The sequence below is a fragment of the Anomaloglossus baeobatrachus genome, chromosome 3 (assembly GCF_048569485.1).
Source record: "Anomaloglossus baeobatrachus isolate aAnoBae1 chromosome 3, aAnoBae1.hap1, whole genome shotgun sequence".
NCBI lineage: Eukaryota > Metazoa > Chordata > Amphibia > Anura > Aromobatidae > Anomaloglossus > Anomaloglossus baeobatrachus.
Genome location: NC_134355.1, coordinates 675,270,682 through 675,292,643, shown reverse-complemented (window position 1 = coordinate 675,292,643; position 21,962 = coordinate 675,270,682). Strand labels below are relative to the sequence as shown.

At 48.6% G+C, this 21,962-nt stretch overlaps 1 protein-coding gene across 3 annotated transcripts in view; it reads right to left on the bottom strand.

The window, feature by feature from the left end:
• The window catches only part of KIF13B (kinesin family member 13B), a 253,808-nt gene that overhangs the window by 231,108 nt on the left and 738 nt on the right, over positions 1-21,962 (bottom strand). For all 3 annotated transcript variants that reach the window (XM_075341260.1, XM_075341261.1, XM_075341262.1), the window contains exon 2: positions 1,071-1,164. In XM_075341260.1, coding sequence (XP_075197375.1) covers positions 1,071-1,164 — 94 coding nt within the window. The remainder of the gene's footprint in view (positions 1-1,070; positions 1,165-21,962) is intronic.

Sequence of the window (21,962 nt, the reverse complement as noted above, 5' to 3'; positions counted from 1 at the left end):
GCTGAAAAGTTGCAAAACAGGTTAAATACTGAAAACGTATATTGTATATATATATTATATATATATATATATATATATATATATATATATATATATATATATATATATATATATATATATATATATAAAAAAAACACAATGTGTGTATATTTATTTTTGTTTAGAAGTATATAAACAGTAATTGTATACATACATATATATATATGTATATATATATATATATATATATATATATATATATATATATATATATATGTGTATGTGTGTGTGTATATATGTATACATATACACGCACATACATATGTATTCATATTTATAATAAAAAATTCTAAATATATTAAAATATTTTTTTCTTGAGTATATGTATATATAAAACACAATGTGTATATTTTTTTTGTTTAGAAGTATATAAACAGTAATTGTATACCAATATGAAGTGTGTATAATATATATATATATATATATTTATTACATATATACACACAATGTACATATACATACATATATACACACACATACACAAATATACATATATATATATATGTGTGTGTGTGTATATATTTATATATAATAGCTATATAATATATATATATATATATATATATATATATATATATATATATATATAGCTATTATATATAAATATATACACACACACACATATATATATATATGTATATTTGTGTATGTGTGTATATATTTATATATAATAGCTATATATATATATATTATATATATATATATATATATATATATATATATATATAGCTATTATATATAAATATATACACACACACACATACATATATATATATATATATATATATATATATATTTGTGTATGTGTGTGTATATATGTATGTGTATGTATATGTACATTGTGTGTACATATGTAATAAATATATATATATTATATATTATACACACTTCATATTTGTATACAATTACTGTTTATATACTTCTAAACAACAAAAAAAAAAATATATATATATATACACACACACACACACACACACACACACATACATACATATGTATATATATATATTTATTGCAAGTGATGGATGTACCTGGAGTCCCCTTTGGATAAGTTGGTGTTGGAGGGGTAAAGGACGACTTGATCTTTTTCCACGTCGACAACACATTTTGTGTGAAGGTCAAATTCTGAAAGAAAATGCGGCAACATTAGAGCAGAATGCACCACAATTCCCAGCAGTATTAATGTAGTAATGTCGGGGCGTCTGACAGCGAGGCGCAGTGCGGAATGATCAGACTGCTGAAGTCACAACCAAGAAGGTTTAAATAACTTAAGATTTTGTTTTATATTATTTGACCTTAAAATGTCCAAAACATTCCTCCTTCAATGGAACACACTCACTAAAATACCTTTTTTTCTCATTTATCTTCTATATCAGCCCTCACTAATCTGATTTACTAATCTCAAAAAAAAAATCAGTAATGAAGGATCTTGGCAAAAGGCAATAATTAAAAATGTCCCATTGCTCTGCAGTCATTTTCCCTCTCCTCGATCCTCCATTTCTGGATAAAACCAACTAACTACTTATAAGCGCAAAGCAGTAGATAAAAGAAAAAAAAGTGTCATGCTAGGTATGGGGGAGTACCAAGTGAGCGGCAAAAGCAAAGGGCAACCCCATGTCTAGGGAAGGGGGAGATGGTGACCCCTGACCAAACCTACTGCTGGTCCCTCACCATCCTAGATATGTTCTGCACCTATGTGCCAAGCCGTATACCTGACCCTAGGTATCCCCAGTGCTGGGCCCTAAATAGGGAATGGGTGGGATGAGCTCTTCGTCAACCCCACTAAACACTATAGACAACACAAGCAGGATGCAAATGCATGAACTACTTATCTACAGATGACACAGGCAGAAGTTCAGCAAAGTTTTCAGCAACGATACAACAGAGGAGTACAAGCCACCTGCTTGCAACCAAGGCTTGTATAAACTGAAAATAATCACCAGCACCAGTGCAAAGAAAGGAAGATAATGCTGATGATCAGCAGCTGGGTGGAGGGCGAGTTCCTGCCGGGTCCTAAAGGGGCAGAGATGAACCCAGCAGGAAAGCTACCTATACCAATGAATACTGACAGATGGAACCATGGAAAATCAGAGCATTCTGCGAAGCCAAACCCTGTGACCTTCTAAGGCCAGAAACCACATGTGACAGTAAGCGACGGCAAAACTGTAGGAATCAAACTATACGGATTTGTTTGCCTTCTGTTACCATGGAGACACAGATTTGCATTGGAGCTGTAAATAGAAAAGGAATTGGAAATATGTCATTAAGATCTATTGCAAGGCGTCTTCATTTTGCATCTATTGGGGTATTGAAAACTATTTGTGGACAGTCTCTTTCACATCCAGGGCACCGCCAAAATATGCAATCAACGAGACGGGAGACCCCATGTCAGACAGAGGGGTGCAGTTATCAGAGCCATTGTACGCCCTCCTAAGTCATCATTTTTGGCTAAAAACTAAGTCGTGCTCGCACAGCTGGTGGACCTGTCACAAAGTGTCAGAGATTTGCTTTGTAGCCGCTCCTATGACGATCCATAGCCCGCGTCGACATGACGTTTTGGGGTCAGACGTCTGATGCCTGAGCGGCCACATCCCCCCCCCCGCCCTCCCCGGTGTCAGCCTCGGGCTCTGTCCCTCTCTGGCCGGCGTCTGTCGCTTTAAATCTGGAACCCCCCACCCCCACAAGCTCATTATACTGATAAGGTCTTCAGAAGTAAAAAACTTGGATGACCTCCCACCCAAGAAAGTGACAGCAACCGGGCGATGATCTACCGGGGAAACCGTAGAATTACCCACGGCCAGACAGATATCAATCCATACGACACATTTATCATCAGATGTCCCAGTGGAAATGTTTAAGTTTTACTAAGTGTCTTTTTAACTCTACATTTACAGGGTTAGTAATGGGGGTGTCCGACAAGATGCCCTCCATTACTAATCCCCGGGTTTGTTGTCAATCCACAGCTGACAACTGCCCAAAATATTACCCCGATTACCTCTGCACCAAAACAATCAGGAACAGCCGGACACAGCGCCAGAATTGGAGCATTTAATGGATGTGCCACTTCTTGGGAAGCTACATGCTACTATTTTTAGGACGGGAAGAGGCCAAATACATGGGCCTTCCCAGCCCGATAATTCCAGCCCCTAGCTGTCTGCTTTAGCTTGGTTAGTTATCAAAAATAGGGGGGAGACATCTCTGTCCTTTAAATTATTTATTTCAATACAATTTGAAAAAAATGGTGTGGGGTCCCCTCTACCTTTGCTAGTTTTCAAAATTAAAGTAGACAGTTGAGGGTTACAGTCTGCAGTTGTCTGCTTTACCGGCACTGGTTATTAAAAATAGGTAGGAGCCCGTTTTTTTTTTTTTTATTTTTTTTTTTTTTTTATATTAGTCCCTTATTCATATTTGTTTGCAGGGTAGTCTCCCCCATTTTGCTTCCTTCCATAGCCCCCCAGTCCTTAATATGACTATTTTACAGCACAGAGGTTCGCGTCTTCATTGACTTATGTGGGGTTTGGGGGTCAAGTTCGGGTCCCGTACTGAACCTTTAGATCTGCTCATCCCTAGTGAAGACCTCTGCTGCTGTCAGTGAATGTGACGGCTCTTACTGTACACAGCTGCTCGCAACGCTCTGTGAGCTTCGGACTGATACACTGTAGCAAACCTGCAGAGAGATCTGCCCTTCAGCTGCTCATGTGTTTCGCTCACAGAGCATTGTCTACTCCGAAAACATCTTTTAACCATTGAGAGCAGGACTGGATTGCTGTCTCTGAATAGAAACTGGCAGAAATCATGACAATCACAATGAATCGAGAAAGAAAAATTGATTTGAAAGGTTTAGAACTTTTAGTTAAAACGACGACTGTCAGCAGCGGTCACATGCCCGGGATTGGGGACATCACAAGCTGGCAGGGGACCCGAGAAGTGTCAGACGCGGCACCGCAGGATATATAATGTTATTTCTTTGTCACGTTCGGCCATTCTGCACGGTTTCTTAGAATAATTTTGCCCGGCTGGACGATCCCTCTAAGCTTTTGTTATTGCCATTCTGTGGATAGGGGACGATGGCCGGGGGGGTTCTGAAGTGGAGACGCGCTCGCTCCACGGATGCTGCGGGCACAGTGACATTTGCTCGTCGGGACGCGCAGGCAGAGAGGCCCTGAAGATGGGATTAATTAGCTGCCGCCCTCCATCATCAGCCATCACCTCCCATTACAATCCAAGATGCAGAATTAAGATGGTGCGGGACTATTCATCTGCCAGAAGACGGAGGTGAAGGAGCCAAGACCCGGCCGCTAAAGGAGGGCAAGACCGCGCCCGACACACGCACGGTATCCAGGGGAGACCGCGCCCGACACACGCACGGTATCCAGGGGAGACCGCGCCCGACACACGCACGGTATCCAGGGGAGACCGCGCCCGACACACGCACGGTATCCAGGGGAGACCGCGCCCGACACACGCACGGTATCCAGGGGAGACCGCGCCCGACACACGCACGGTATCCAGGGGAGACCGCGCCCGACACACGCACGGTATCCAGGGGAGACCGCGCCCGACACACGCACGGTATCCAGGGGAGACCGCGCCCGACACACGCACGGTATCCAGGGGAGACCGCGCCCGACACACGCACGGTATCCAGGGGAGACCGCGCCCGACACACGCACGGTATCCAGGGGAGACCGCGCCCGACACACGCACGGTATCCAGGGGAGACCGCGCCCGACACACGCACGGTATCCAGGGGAGACCGCGCCCGACACACGCACGGTATCCAGGGGAGACCGCGCCCGACACACGCACGGTATCCAGGGGAGACCGCGCCCGACACACGCACGGTATCCAGGGGAGACCGCGCCCGACACACGCACGGTATCCAGGGGAGACCGCGCCCGACACACGCACGGTATCTAGGGGAGACCGCGCCCGACACACGCACGGTATCTAGGGGAGACCGCGCCCGACACACGCACGGTATCTAGGGGAGACCGCGCCCGACGGATACACGGTATCTAGGGGAGACCGCACCCGACGGATACACGGTATCTAGGGGAGACCGCACCCGACGGATACACGGTATCTAGGGGAGACCGCACCCGACGGATACACGGTATATAGGGGAGACCCTGCCCGATGTATACACGGTATATAGGGGAGACCCTGCCCGATGTATACACGGTATATAGGGGAGACCCTGCCCGATGTATACACGGTATATAGGGGAGACCCTGCCCGATGTATACACGGTATATAGGGGAGACCCTGCCCGATGTATACACGGTATATAGGGGAGACCCTGCCCGATGTATACACGGTATATAGGGGAGACCCTGCCCGATGTATACACGGTATATAGGGGAGACCTCTGCTACTCCTTCTGGAAATACCTGACTAATCTGATAAGGCATTAGTATTCTCCTAACCTTACTAATCATTACGACAATGCCAAACTTCCTGGTAATGGGAACGATGAGTTGGGGGCTAAACACGAGCCGCCTCTGCTACATTGGGAGGGGGGGGGGGGGGGGGGTCGCACCTGCTGAGCCACGACCATAACAAGCAAGTCGGAAATGTTTGGATTTTTTGCGACTTGCTTGTAATGGGTGAGGAACCTTGTGGGTCACTATGCGGCTTCATTCATCTGATCAATCTGACAGGCCGCCACACAGCGATCACCTGTCAGCCCCCCAATTACATAAGGCACTGAGAGGGCGAGACCCAGCAGTGATGACCCCACATTACTACTACATCCCTAGATAAACCTTATAATGAGCGCTCCATACTCTGCTGTATGATGGGAAAGAAAGTCTCCTCTCCACGCTCACATCCCCGGGTGTCACCAGAGTTAATGCTCTGAGGGGAGAAGCCCCCGGTCACCTCCTCACCCTCATAGATAAAGCCGGGATTGTTCAACAGGAAAGAGCAGAGTGATGAAGAAAGACAGAAATAGACCATCAAGACACCAGAGGACGGCCGCATAGCTCCAAGATGTCTGACACAGGGATAGTAAAGAGACCAGAACGCCACATCAGACCATCAGCCTGTAACACTGGAGGAGCAGTATTATAGCAGTTATATTCTTGTACATAGGGGCAGTATTATAGTAGTTATATTCTTGTACATAGAGGGCAGTATTATAGCAGTTATATTCTTGTACATAGGGGCAGTATTATAGTAGTTATATTCTTGTACATAGGGGGCAGTATTATAGTAATTATATTCTTGTACATAGGGGGCAGTATTATAGTAGTTATATTCTTGTATATAGGAGCAGTATTATAGTAGTTATATTCTTGTATATAGGGGCAGTATTATAGCAGTTATATTCTTGTACATAGGGGCAGTATTATAGTAGTTATATTCTTGTACATAGGGGGCAGTATTATAGCAGTTATATTCTTGTACATAGGGACAGTATTATAGTAGTTATATTCTTGTACATAGGGGCAGTATTATAGTAGTTATATTCTTGTACATAGGGGCAGTATTATAGTAGTTATATTCTTGTACATAGGGGCAGTATTATAGTAGTTATATTCTTGTACATAGGGGCAGTATTATAGTAGTTATATTCTTGTACATAGGGGCAGTATTATAGTAGTTATATTCTTGTACATAGGGGCAGTATTATAGTAGTTATATTCTTGTACATAGGGGCAGTATTATAGTAGTTATATTCTTGTACATAGGGGCAGTATTATAGTAGTTATATTCTTGTACATAGGGGCAGTATTATAGTAGTTATATTCTTGTACATAGGGGCAGTATTATAGTAGTTATATTCTTGTATATAGGGACAGTATTATAGTAGTTATATTCTTGTACATAGGGGCAGTATTATAGTAGTTATATTCTTGTACATAGGGGGCAGTATTATAGTAGTTATATTCTTGTATATAGGAGCAGTATTATAGTAGTTATATTCTTGTACATAGGAGCAGTATTATAGTAGTTATATTCTTGTATATAGGAGCAGTATTATAGTAGTTATATTCTTGTACATAGGGGGCAGTATTATAGTAGTTATATTCTTGTACATAGGGGGCAGTATTATAGTAGTTATATTCTTGTACATAGGAGCAGTATTATAGTAGTTATATTCTTGTACATAGGGGCAGTATTATAGTAGTTATATTCTTGTACATAGGGGGCAGTATTATAGTAGTTATATTCTTGTATATAGGGGGCAGTATTATAGTAGTTATATTCTTGTATATAGGGGGCAGTATTATAGTAGTTTTATTCTTGTAGGATTACTGTTTCCCATGTGAGTAGCTTCAGGCTTTTCCTTATCATGAGTTACACGATATTTATGAAGCTTTTCAGGTGAGGAGATGTAACACGGTGACTGGTTACTGTATATAAGTGATACATACCAGGACGTGTTATAACAAGGAGCATGCCTGAAATACTACACCGAATAAATCCAATTAGATAATTTATTTTCAATGCTACAAAAAAAAAAAATAAATACATTGTAAAAATAAGCTGAGAGCGGCAGGGCGAGCGACGTCAGCCATAATGGAGGCACGGCCATATTGTTTCAGTCTTGGCCTCATTGTATCAATCGTGTCTCACAGGGCGACACTTGTGTAATGGTATAAGGCCCTGTGATGGGACAGGTCGCCATGTTTCTGGCTTTATATGGGGGTCCGGGGTGACAGGTACAGACTGTGCAGGGACATGACCCTTAGAGAAAAAAAATTCGACAGGGGAACGACAGGGGAACGACAGGGGAACGACAGGGGAACGACAGGGGAACGACAGGGGAACGACAGGGGAACGACAGGGGAACGACAGGGGAACGACAGGGGAACGACAGGGGAACGACAGGGGAACGACAGGGGAACGACAGGGGAACGACAGGGGAACGACAGGGGAACGACAGGGGAACGACAGGGGAACGACAGGGGAACGACAGGGGAACGACAGGGGAACGACAGGGGAACGACAGGGGAACGACAGGGGAACGACAGGGGAACGACAGGGGAACGACAGGGGAACGACAGGGGAACGACAGGGGAACGACAGGGGAACGACAGGGGAACGACAGGGGAACGACAGGGGAACGACAGGGGAACGACAGGGGAACGACAGGGGAACGACAGGGGAACGACAGGGGAACGACAGGGGAACGACAGGGGAACGACAGGGGAACGACAGGGGAACGACAGGGGAACGACAGGGGAACGACAGGGGAACGACAGGGGAACGACAGGGGAACGACAGGGGAACGACAGGGGAACGACAGGGGAACGACAGGGGAACGACAGGGGAACGACAGGGGAACGACAGGGGAACGACAGGGGAACGACATGCCTGAGAGCGGAGGGAAGTGGAGACACAGTTATGGTGGAGAAGAGTTTGAAGTGGTCAGGAAACTCCATGCTGACTGTTTCCTTCTCCTATTTTCTGTATGGCAACAGCTCTGGGGATGTCAAAATGACCTCAGCGGAGACTAATGATTTGTCAGACACAGTCACAGTCCCGGGGTAAACAGTCATTAAAGGTTTACAGGGAGCGGAGTCAAGTATGTCACCGGCTGCCGAAAATAGGAGCCGGCGTCTGACCTTGTGCGGGGTCACCATCCTGTCACCACGGCCCCGATAATCAGCAAAGACCGGGGTCATAGGCACATTAACCCTTTCACACGTCAACAAATGTCACAGAGAAAACCATCAGCAAGTAGGTAAGCGGAGATTATGGCTTTATTATTATTCTACAGGAATCAGGCTACTGTACAGTACATCCCAAAAGTGAGTACACCCCATCACACCTTTGTAAATGGGACAGCACTGAGGATCTGACCCTGTGATACAATGTGCAGTGTCAGTGCGCAGCTTGTAGAACAGTGTAAATAACTATTAACAGCCACTAATGTCTAAACCGCTGGTAAAAAAAAAAGTGAGTACACCCCAAGTGAGAATGGCCAAATTGTGCCCAATTAGCCATATTCCCTCCCCGTTGTCATGTGACTTATTAGTATTACAAGGTGTCAGGTGTGAATGGGGGGCAGGGGTGTTTCATTTGGTGTTCTCTCTCACACACACTCTCTCATACTGGTCACTGGAGGTTCAGCATGGCTCCTCATGGCAAAGAATTCTCTGAGGATCCGAAAAAAATAATTATACCTCTACGTAAAGATGGCCGAGGCTATAAGAAGATTGTCACCACCATCACCGAGCTGCTGCAGCACCATGGCCAAGACCATACAGGGGTATAACCAGACTGGATCCACTCAGTACAGGCCTCACCATGGCCGACCACAGAAGCTGAGTGCACAAGCTCAGCATCATATCCAGAGGTCGTCTGTTCAGAATAGACGTATGAATGCTGCCAGCATTGCTGCAGAGGTTACAGAGGTGGGGGGTCCGCCTGTCAGTGCTCAGACCATACACCACACACTGCAGAGGTTACAGGGGTGGGGGGAGTCCGCCTGTCAGTGCTTAGATCATATACTGCACACTGCAGAGGTTATAGAGTTGGGGGGAGTCCGCCTGTCAGTGCTCAGACCATACACCGCACACTAGAGAGGTTACAGAGGTGGGGGGGGGGGTTTGTGTCAGTTCTCAGACCATACAATACAGAGGTTACAGGGGTGAGGGGTCCGCCTGTCAGTGCTCAAGCAATACGCCGCACACTGCAGCACATTTGGTCTTCATGGCTGTCATCCCAGGAGGACCCCTTTTCTAAAGATGATGCACAATAACGCCCACAAATATTTTGCCTGAGACAAGCAGAATAAGGACATGGATTACTAGAACCGTCTTGTGATATGAGACCAAGATAACCTTATTGGGTCAGATCATGCAAGTGTGTGCAGCTGCAACCAGGTGAGGAGTACAAAGACAAGTGTGTCCTGCCTACAGTCAGGCATGGTGGTGGAGTGTCATGGTTTGGGGCTGCACGAGTGCTGGGGGCTGTGGGGAGCTACAGATCATTGAGAGAACCATGAATGCAAACATGTGCTGTGACATACTGAAGCAGAGCAGGATCCCCTCCCTTCATATTCCAACATGATAACAACCCCAAACTCCTCCAAGACCACCACTGCCTCACTAAAGAAACTGAGGGTAAAGGTGCTGGACCGGCCGAGCGTCTCCAGACCTAAACCCTATGGAGCATCTGTGGTGCCTCCTCAAACAAAAGATGGAAAACAAGGTCTCCATCATCCACCAGCTCTGTGATGTCATTATGGAGGATGAAGAAGATCCAGTAGCTCCTGTGTAGCTCTAGTGACCTCTAGGACCAGGTGAAGGAAGGTTGTGCTGGAAAATAATGGTGGTAACACAAAATATTCACACTTTGGGCACAATTTGGCCATTTTCACTTTAGGGGTGTACTCACTTTTGTTGCCAGTGGTGTAGACATTAACGGCTGTGTGCGGAGTTATTTACACTGGTATACAAGCTGCGCACTGACACTGCACATTGTATCACAGGGTCAGATCTGCAGTGCTGATCCATGAAAAGATAAAATATTTACAAAAAAAAGTGAGGGGTGTACTCACTTTTGTGATACACTGTATAACAGCACGCTATGTGCAGCCAGGGCCCCTCTCCCATGCCGGACCCCGGGGCCTTGAATACCAAGACAGTGGCTGATAAAAAAAGAACAATTGTAGAGCAAGAGAAAAAAGTTATCATATCTTCTAAAATACACTGCCGCAAAGTGGCTGATAACAGAAAATAATTGTAGTCACAAATAGATTAGAATCCTCTAAAATACAATGCAACATAAAGTGATACAAGGCATAGGCTGATAACAGAGAACAATAGCTCACACTACAGCAGGATAGCCGGTATCTAGGGCAGCCTGTGCACTGGCTGGCCCAGTAGTCCCAGTATGGAGGCTGCTTTTCATGGTCGGCCGTTCTTCTGGGGGTCCTGGATTTGGATGGATGGATGTCGAGAAGGAATCACGACTACACCCATCATCATTAATAAAAACTGGATGATCATCATTATAATCCCCCTGTAGGGGGCGCCCAGTGTCCTCGCTGCCGGGGTTCAGTGTTTGGGGGTCACTCAGCGCTGCGGCCGTACTGGTTCTTATGATGGGGGTGCAGTGGTCGTGGCTGGATTAGTCAGTGTTATTGGGGATTTCACCGGCGTGGTTCCTCCTGAGGTGTCCGGACCCTTTCATGTAGATCCGGGCTCCACCTCAGGACTGACGGTGACTGGCCGTGATTCACCGGAGGAGCAACAATTATGGGCGTAATCAGGTAATTGGCTTTATGAGGGGAGTCACCGTGCACCACCCGAACAATACTGCCCAGGGACCGCGAGCTGCTGAGCCGAGTATCTCATCCTATCCTGTGTGATACAGTCTGCTGAGCTGTGCATCTAATCCTGTATGATACACTGCGCAGGAGACTGCATCTCACTGGATTGGATGAGAGTCTCCTGCGCAGTGTATCTCATCCCCTCCAGTGTGATGCAGGTCTCCTGCGCAGTGTATCTCATCCCCTCCAGTGTGATGCAGGTCTCCTGCGCAGTGTATCTCATCCCCTCCAGTGTGATGCAGGTCTCCTACGCAGTGTATCTCATCCCCTCCAGTGTGATGCAGGTCTCCTGCGCAGTGTATCTCATCCCCTCCAGTGTGATGCAGTCTCCTGCGCAGTGTATCTCATCCCCTCCTGTGTGATGCAGTCTCCTGCGCAGTGTATCTCATCCCCTCCTGTATGATGCAGTCTCCTGCGCAGTGTATCTCATCCCCTCCTGTGTGATGCAGCCTCCTGCGCAGTGCATCTCATCCCCTCCTGTGTGATGCAGCCTCCTGCGCAGTGTATCTCATCCCCTCCAGTGTGATGCAGCCTCCTGCGCAGTGTATCTCATCCCCTCCAGTGTGATGCAGCCTCCTGCGCAGTGTATCTCATCCCCTCCAGTGTGATACAGCCTCCTGCACAGTGTATCTCATCCCCTCCAGTGTGATGCAGCCTCCTGCACAGTGTATCTCATCCCCTCCTGTGTGATGCAGCCTCCTGCGCAGTGCATCTCATCCCCTCCTGTGTGATGCAGCCTCCTGCGCAGTGTATCTCATCCCCTCCAGTGTGATGCAGCCTCCTGCGCAGTGTATCTCATCCCCTCCAGTGTGATACAGCCTCCTGCACAGTGTATCTCATCCCCTCCAGTGTGATGCAGTCTCCTGCACAGTGTATCTCATCCCCTCCTGTGTGATGCAGCCTCCTGCGCAGTGTATCTCATCCCCTCCTGTGTGATGCAGCCTCCTGCGCAGTGTATCTCATCCCCTCCTGTGTGATGCAGCCTCCTGCACAGTGTATCTCATCCCCTCCTGTGTGATGCAGTCTCCTGCGCAGTGTATCTCATCCCATGTGATACAGTCAGCTGTGGTTCTGGATGGAGGCTTCCTCTGTGGACTGCAGACCTCCTGTATTGTGCAGCTATTGACAGATGTGGCTGATAACACAGCAGTAGAGCGTGGTGAATGAGCACAATCTGGATCACAGCTTGCTTCTATTACACATGTGTTTTCGGTTTGGAGCAGATCGCGCCCCCCTCCGAGCTCCTGCATCAGATCTGGACGCATCTCACCAATTCCCGAAATTTTTTCTTTTATGTTGCCTGTGAGGTGTACACAGAGGGGGGGGGGTGCGAACACCGAATATAGGGGGGCAGAGGTAGCAGTCCGTCCCCCCCCCCCCCTCTACCCAGAGGGGCCCATAGATATGTGTGGCACATAAGAGGACACCAGTACCTGGCAGATTTTCCACTAGGGCCCATAGATTTCCATCAGAAAAAAAAAAGTACGTGCCAGTGAATGGCCAACACCATCCGCGCAGAACTGTCCGCGGAGAACCAGCTAGATAATGTCTGCCATATACAAAAGCCAGAGTCGCCTGGGCACCACAGAAATGCACAACCCCTGCCCGCTCCGCCTGGCACTACACAGAGCTCAAAGTCATGCCCACTTGTGACAGCCGGAGATCAAAACCCAAAAATAATCGGACACGGCGGTTTGTAACCCAGTGCCCTGAGGGTCATCTCTACCAAGAGCACAAAGTCCCTGCCAGTCTGCACCCTGGTGACCCCTACCAGGGACACCCAAAATCTACCTGCAGCCCTGAGCATGAGGTCAGAAGTGCCACACCTCAATCATCCGAAGAGCTCAATGCCAGGAGAGTTGCTGCGAGCCATAACATATTTCAGCAACCAGAGCTACTGATGTCATACGGGGTGACAAGGGTCAGGGGTCAACTGATCAAAGGTCCCGTATGTGAACACGGCAAGGTCTATTTGGGCACAACCTGACGACCCTTAGTTTTGGACTGACAGCGAAAAAAAACAAAAAAAACAACAAAGAAAAACAACAAAGAAAAACAACAAAGAAAAACAACAAAGAAAAACAACAAAGAAAAACAACAAAGAAAAACAACAAAGAAAAACAACAAAGAAAAACAACAAAGAAAAAACAAAGAAAATGGAAAAACAAAAAAACAAAACGAAAAAAAAAACAAAAAACAAAAACAACAACAACAAAAAAACAAACTATAAAATACTTAAAAATTAGGGAAGCTCAGAAAGGACCCAAGGAATTCCCCTCTGAGTAATGGCACTGAGGTCCTGACTATCGGAGTTTCCCTTTAAGTCCAGGGGATCACACTCTGCAATATGATGTGGCACTGACCACAAAAATAAACACCCTCCGAGGGTCCCAGTCGTGTCCACCCGAAAATGCGCCAACAGGTGTCCGAAACCTGCCCATATATGTGTATGTGGGGGGCAAATCTGTCCCAAAAATAATGATGGGGCTGTAAACAGGGCCGGTGGTTATAAACGGGTGGAGGGTCTGATTATTGCCCTGGGTGCTCTGTATTGATTTTAGAATGGGGTTGGTCATTTCTGTGAAATGCAACATGTCGCTTTTCGTTCCTCTCCTCGGAGTTTCCCCTAAAGTCCACTGGCAAATACAGTAAGTATTGAACACGTCACCAATGTATTTCTAAAGCTGCTATTGTCATGAATTTCTCACCAGATGTCGGTAACAACCCATCCAATCCACACAGGCACAGAAATCAAACCTAGAAATATATTTACTTAGAAAATTGGTGACGTGCTCAATACTTTTTCCCTGTGTCATCTCAATATTACACAATTTACGGACTTTTAAGGTTTGAATTCTTTGCCTGTGTTGACTGGATAGGTTGTCACCGACATCTGGTGAGACATTCATGTCAATAGCACCTATAGAAAAGTATTGAACACGTGAGCAATATATATTTCACCCCCTGTATATTGTTTATTGAGGCTGGTTCATCAAGGGCGAGCCCTGTAAAACACCTTTACAAGGGCCGTGAAGGTGCACCACTCCTTGGTACAGCTGGGGGTCTCCTAGCGATCAGCACGCTCGTCTATAGAATACCCCTTTAATGGCTCATGCACAGTACCTGTAGGGGGCACTACAAGTCCGGGACAGAATTGGAGAGGATTATACCAGCCTCCCACCATTAGAGGTGCCCAGTGGCCAGGCAGCGGAGGAAATTATCTGGTCTTGTTTCTACTAATGAGACCCCCGGGGGTCCGCTGCCACAATAATCAGCCACATCCAGGGGGCTTCTGTGCAGTGACATTTTCACCAGGGCGCACAGCATGGCGGCTGCTCCACTATCCAATGTCACCCTCCGCCCGCTGGCACGTGGCACAATGTCACTAAAGTCCCTTCTCATATAACGGGATCTGTAACACGACGAGGGGTTAAACAATTCCGCAACTTCTAGGGTATTCTGTGTTTTCAGTAAATAGGAACAGTCTTCTTTGTATCCGGCCCAGACCAGGCTGATAATCTGCTACAATGTATCAGCGCAGGCAAAACACAGTGCAACAAGTCATTCACTGACAGCAAGCAGAGATCTGGAAAACCTCGAAAGCATCAAACCAGCTCAGAAAACACAAAGAGGTCCGCTCCTACTCAGGGGTCTCACATGCGTCAGTACAGCTATGATGGGGGTCACCTTCTACAATTGGGGCGTTTTATTAATCTGTCCCGACGGAAGAAACGTCCACATTAGGCTAATGAGGGTCTCATGTACGGGGAGGTGGGGGGGGGGGGGTATGTGGGGGAGGGGTGCTGGGAGCCCCTTACATAGAGTAGTATACAGAGCTGTGGATGGGATGATGAGGGGACAGTCATCAGTAGAAACCTCCGACAGTCACCGATTCATTAACCCTCGTGTGTCATGCTGGGCGGCAGCGGCTGAATGGTGGCCATTGTCAGACAGCGCTGAGGTCACACCGGCTGCGGATGCTACAGGCGGACGGCGATGGGGACACCATACTTATTAGTCACATCACCGACGGGACACAGCCAAAGCTACAGTACCACTAGTAGCCTCTATGTATGGAGGGGGCGCTGTATGTGACCACTATGCAGCTTCCCTGGTGGCAGTACCAATAGTAGCCTCTATGTATGGAGGGGGCGCTGTATGTGACCACTATGCACAGCTTCTCTAGTGGCAGTACCAGTTATAGCCTCTATGTATGGAGGGGGCGCTGTATGTGACCACTATGCACAGCTTCTCTGGGGCAGTACCAATAGTAGCCTCTATGTATGGAGGGGGCGCTGTATGTGACCACTATGCACAGCTTCTCTAGTGGCAGTACCAGTTATAGCCTCTATGTATGGAGGGGGCGCTGTATGTGACCACTATGCACAGCTTCCCTGGTGGCAGTACCGCTAGTAGCCTCTATGTATGGAGGGGGCGCTGTATGTGACCACTATGCACAGCTTCTCTGGGGCAGTACCATTAGTAGCCTCTATGTATGGAGGAGTGCTGTAAATGACCACTATGCACAGCTTCTCTGGGGCAGTACCAGCGGTATGGAGGAGTGCTGTAGATGACCACTATGCACAGCTTCCCTGGGCAGTACCAGTTATAGCCTCTATGTATGGAGGGGGTGCTGTAAATGACCACTATGCACAGCTTCCATGGGGCAGTACCAGTTATAGCCTCTATGTATGGAGGGGGTGCTGTAATTGACCACTATGCACAGCTTCTCTGGGGCAGTACCATTAGTAGCCTCTATGTATGGAGGTGTGCTGTAAATGACCACTATGCACAGCTTCTCTGGGCAGTACCATTAGTAGCCTCTAGGTATGGAGGGGCGCTGTAAATGACCACTATGCACAGCTTCTCTGGGCAGTACCAGCTATAGCCTCTAGGTATGGAGGGGCGCTGTAAATGACCACTATGCACAGCTTCTCTGGGCAGTACCAGCTATAGCCTCTAGGTATGGAGGGGCGCTGTAAATGACCACTATGCACAGCTTCTCTGGGCAGTACCAGCTATAGCCTCTAGGTATGGAGGGGCGCTGTAGATGACCACTCTGCACAGTTTCCATGGGGCAGGATCACTAGTAGCCTCTATATATGAGGGGTTCTGACAGTGACCCCCTTTCAGATGAGTTGACTGACGTGGGTTTTTCCGTCTGTTTACCAGTCACAGTGCCACACATTGATTAGTGGCCGTTCCTGGTACTGCAGCGTTGATCTGAGCTGGGGTAACACAGCCGGGGACTCGCGCTGCTCCTACAGGCGTCAGATGATCAGAATTTGAATGCACTTTGCGTTTTCATTCTTCAGCGTTGTCTCCGATAGCTGTCAGTGAATGGAATCATCCAGAGGCCGGTGTACTCCTGCAGGTGGTGGTCTACAATACTGCAATGTAACAAACCCTCAGCTGTGTGGACAGGACTAGGTCAGGACAGACCACAATCTGCACAGTAAACTGCACCAAATCTGCATAAAAAACCCTCCCTGTGTGCACAGCCTTAAGAGGTGAATACACTTCTGCTGCGCAGTAATGGATTAATGAGCGCACTGCTGCGCTACACAACTACTCCCATCATCCTAGTGCAGGAAACCGCGCTACACAACTACTCCCATCATCCTAGTGCAGGAAACCGCGCTACACAACTACTCCCATCATCCTAGTGCAGGAAACCGCGCTACACAACTACTCCCATCATCCTAGTGCAGGAAACCGCGCTACACAACTACTCCCATCATCCTAGTGCAGGAGGACGTGCTACACAACTACTCCCATCATCCTAGTGCAGGAAACCGCGCTACACAACTACTCCCATCATCCTAGTGCAGGAAACCGCGCTACACAACTACTCCCATCATCCTAGTGCAGGCAACCGCGCTACACAACTACTCCCATCATCCTAGTGCAGGACACCGCGCTACACAACTACTCCCATCATCCTAGTGCAGGAGGACGCGCTACACAACTACTCCCATCATCCTAGTGCAGGAGGACGCGCTACACAACTACTCCCATCATCCTAGTGCAGGACGACGCGCTACACAACTACTCCCATCATCCTAGTGCAGGACGACGCGCTACACAACTACTCCCATCATCCTAGTGCAGGAAACCGCGCTACACAACTACTCCCATCATCCTAGTGCAGGAAACCGCGCTACACAACTACTCTTATCATCCTAGTGCAGGCAACCGCGCTACACAACTACTCCCATCATCCTAGTGCAGGAGGACGCGCTACACAACTACTCCCATCATCCTAGTGCAGGAGGACGCGCTACACAACTACTCCCATCATCCTAGTGCAGGAGGATGCGCTACACATCTACTCCCATCATCCTAATGCAGGAGGACGCGCTACACAACTACTCCCATCATCCTAGTGCAGGACGGCACACTACACAACTACTCCCATCATCCTAGTGCAGGAGGACGCACTACACAACTACTCCCATCATCCTAGTGCAGGAGGACGCGCTACACAACTACTCCCATCATCCTAGTGCAGGAGGACGCGCTACACAACTACTCCCATCATCCTAGTGCAGGAGGACGCGCTACACAACTACTCCCATCATCCTAGTGCAGGAGGACGCGCTACACAACTACTCCCATCATCCTAGTGCAGGAGGACGCGCTACACAACTACTCCCATCATCCTAGTGCAGGACGACGCACTACACAACTACTCCCATCATCCTAGTGCAGGAGGACGCGCTACACAACTACTCCCATCATCCTAGTGCAGGAGGACGCGCTAAACAACTACTCCATCATCCTAGTGCAGGAGGACGCGCTACACAACTACTCCCATCATCCTAGTGCAGGAAACCGCGCTACACAACTACTCCCATCATCCTAGTGCAGGAGGACGCGCTACACAACTACTCCCATCATCCTAGTGCAGGACGACGCGCTACACAACTACTCCCATCATCTCAGTGCAGGAGGACGCGCTACACAACTACTCCCATCATCCTAGTGCAGGAGGACGCGCTAAACAACTACTCCCATCATCCTAGTGCAGGAAACCGCGCTACACAACTACTCCCATCATCCTAGTGCAGGAGGACGCGCTACACAACTACTCCCATCATCCTAGTGCAGGAAACCGCGCTACACAACTACTCCCATCATCCTAGTGCAGGAGGACGCGCTACACAACTACTCCCATCATCCTAGTGCAGGAGGACGCGCTACACAACTACTCCCATCATCCTAGTGCAGGAGGACGCGCTACACAACTACTCCCATCATCCTAGTGCAGGAGGACGCGCTACACAACTACTCCCATCATCCTAGTGCAGGACGACGCGCTACACAACTACTCCCATCATCCTAGTGCAGGACGACGCGCTACACAACTACTCCCATCATCCTAGTGCAGGAGGACGCGCTACACAACTACTCCCATCATCCTAGTGCAGGAGGACGCGCTACACAACTACTCCCATCATCCTAGTGCAGGAGGACGCGCTAAACAACTACTCCCATCATCCTAGTGCAGGAGGACGCGCTACACAACTACTCCCATCATCCTAGTGCAGGAGGACGCGCTACACAACTACTCCCATCATCCTAGTGCAGGACGACGCGCTACACAACTACTCCATCATCCTAGAGCAGGACGACGCGCTACACAACTACTCCCATCATCCTAGTGCAGGACGACGCGCTACACAACTACTCCCATCATCCTAGTGCAGGAGGACGCGCTACACAACTACTCCCATCATCCTAGTGCAGGACGACGCGCTACACAACTACTCCCATCATCCTAGTGCAGGAAACCGCGCTACACAACTACTTCCATCATCCTAGTGCAGGACGACGCGCTACACAACTACTCCCATCATCCTAGTGCAGGAGGACGCTCTACACAACTACTCCCATCATCCTAGTGCAGGAGGACGCGCTACACAACTACTCCCATCATCCTAGTGCAGGAAACCGCGCTACACAACTACTCCCATCATCCTAGTTAAGGACGACGCGCTACACAACTACTCCCATCATCCTAGTGCAGGAGGACGCGCTACACAACTACTCCCATCATCCTAGTGCAGGAGGACGCGCTACACAACTACTCCCATCATCCTAGTTAAGGACGACGCGCTACACAACTACTCCATCATCCTAGTGCAGGACGACGCGCTACACAACTACTCCCATCATCCTAGTGCAGGACGACGCACTACACAACTACTCCCATCATCCTAGTGCAGGAGGACGCGCTACACAACTACTCCCATCATCCTAGTGCAGGACGACGCGCTACACAACTACTCCCATCATCCTAGTGCAGGAGGACGCGCTACACAACTACTCCATCATCCTAGTGCAGGAGGACGCGCTACACAACTACTCCCATCATCCTAGTGCAGGAGGACGCGCTACACAACTACTCCCATCATCCTAGTGCAGGAGGACGCGCTACACAACTACTCCCATCATCCTAGTGCAGGACGACGCGCTACACAACTACTCCCATCATCCTAGTGCAGGAGGACGCGCTACACAACTACTCCCATCATCCTAGTGCAGGACGACGCGCTACACAACTACTCCCATCATCCTAGTGCAGGAAACCGCGCTACACAACTACTTCCATCATCCTAGTGCAGGACGACGCGCTACACAACTACTCCCATCATCCTAGTGCAGGAGGACGCTCTACACAACTACTCCCATCATCCTAGTGCAGGAGGACGCGCTACACAACTACTCCCATCATCCTAGTGCAGGAAACCGCGCTACACAACTACTCCCATCATCCTAGTTAAGGACGACGCGCTACACAACTACTCCCATCATCCTAGTGCAGGAGGACGCGCTACACAACTACTCCCATCATCCTAGTGCAGGAGGACGCGCTACACAACTACTCCCATCATCCTAGTGCAGGAGGACGCGCTACACAACTACTCCATCATCCTAGTGCAGGAGGACGCGCTACACAACTACTCCCATCATCCTAGTGCAGGAGGACGCGCTACACAACTACTCCATCATCCTAGTGCAGGAGGACGCGCTACACAACTACTCCCATCATCCTAGTGCAGGAGGACGCGCTACACAACTACTCCCATCATTCTAGTGCAGGAGGACGCGCTACACAACTACTCCCATCATCCTAGTGCAGGACGACGCGCTACACAACTACTCCCATCATCCTAGTGCAGGAGGACGCGCTACACAACTACTCCCATCATCCTAGTGCAGGACGACGCGTTACACAACTACTCCCATCATCCTAGTGCAGGACGACGCGCTACACAACTACTCCCATCATCCTAGTGCAGGACGACGCGTTACACAACTACTCCCATCATCCTAGTGCAGGACGACGCGCTACACAACTACTCCCATCATCCTAGTGCAGGAGGACGCGCTACACAACTACTCCCATCATCCTAGTGCAGGACGACGCGTTACACAACTACTCCCATCATCCTAGTGCAGGACGACGGGCTACACAACTACTCCCATCATCCTAGTGCAGGACGACGCGCTACACAACTACTCCCATCATCCTAGTGCAGGAGGACGCGCTACACAACTACTCCCATCATCCTAGTGCAGGACGACGCGCTACACAACTACTCCCATCATCCTAGTGCAGGACGACGCGCTACACAACTACTCCCATCATCCTAGTGCAGGAGGACGCGCTACACAACTACTCCCATCATCCTAGTGCAGGAGGACGCGCTACACAACTACTCCCATCATCCTAGTGCAGGAGGACGCGCTACACAACTACTCCCATCATCCTAGTGCAGGACGGCACACTACACAACTACTCCCATCATCCTAGTGCAGGAGGACGCGCTACACAACTACTCCCATTATCCTAGTGCAGGAGGACGCGCTACACAACTACTCCCATCATCCTAGTGCAGGACGACGTGCTACACAACTACTCCCATCATCCTAGAGCAGGAGGACGCGCTACACAACTACTCCCATCATCCTAGTGCAGGAGGACGCGCTACACAACTACTCCCATCATCCTAGTGCAGGAGGACGCTCTACACAACTACTCCATCATCCTAGTGCAGGAGGACGCGCTACACAACTACTCCCATCATCCTAGTGCAGGAGGATGCGCTACACAACTACTCCCATCATCCTAGTGCAGGAGGATGCGCTACACAACTACTCCCATCATCCTAGTGCAGGAGGACGCGCTACACAACTACTCCCATCATCCTAGTGCAGGACGACGCGCTACACAACTACTCCATCATCCTAGTGCAGGAGGACGCGCTACACAACTACTCCATCATCCTAGTGCAGGAGGACGCGCTACACAACTACTCCCATCATCCTAGTGCAGGAGGACGCGCTACACAACTACTCCCATCATCCTAGTGCAGGAGGACGCGCTACACAACTACTCCCATCATCCTAGTGCAGGAGGACGCGCTGCACAACTACTCCCATCATCCTAGTGCAGGACGACGCGCTACACAACTACTCCATCATCCTAGTGCAGGAAACCGCGCTACACAACTACTCCCATCATCCTAGTGCAGGAGGACGCGCTGCACAACTACTCCCATCATCCTAGTGCAGGAGGACGCGCTACACAACTACTCCCATCATCCTAGTGCAGGAGGACGTGCTA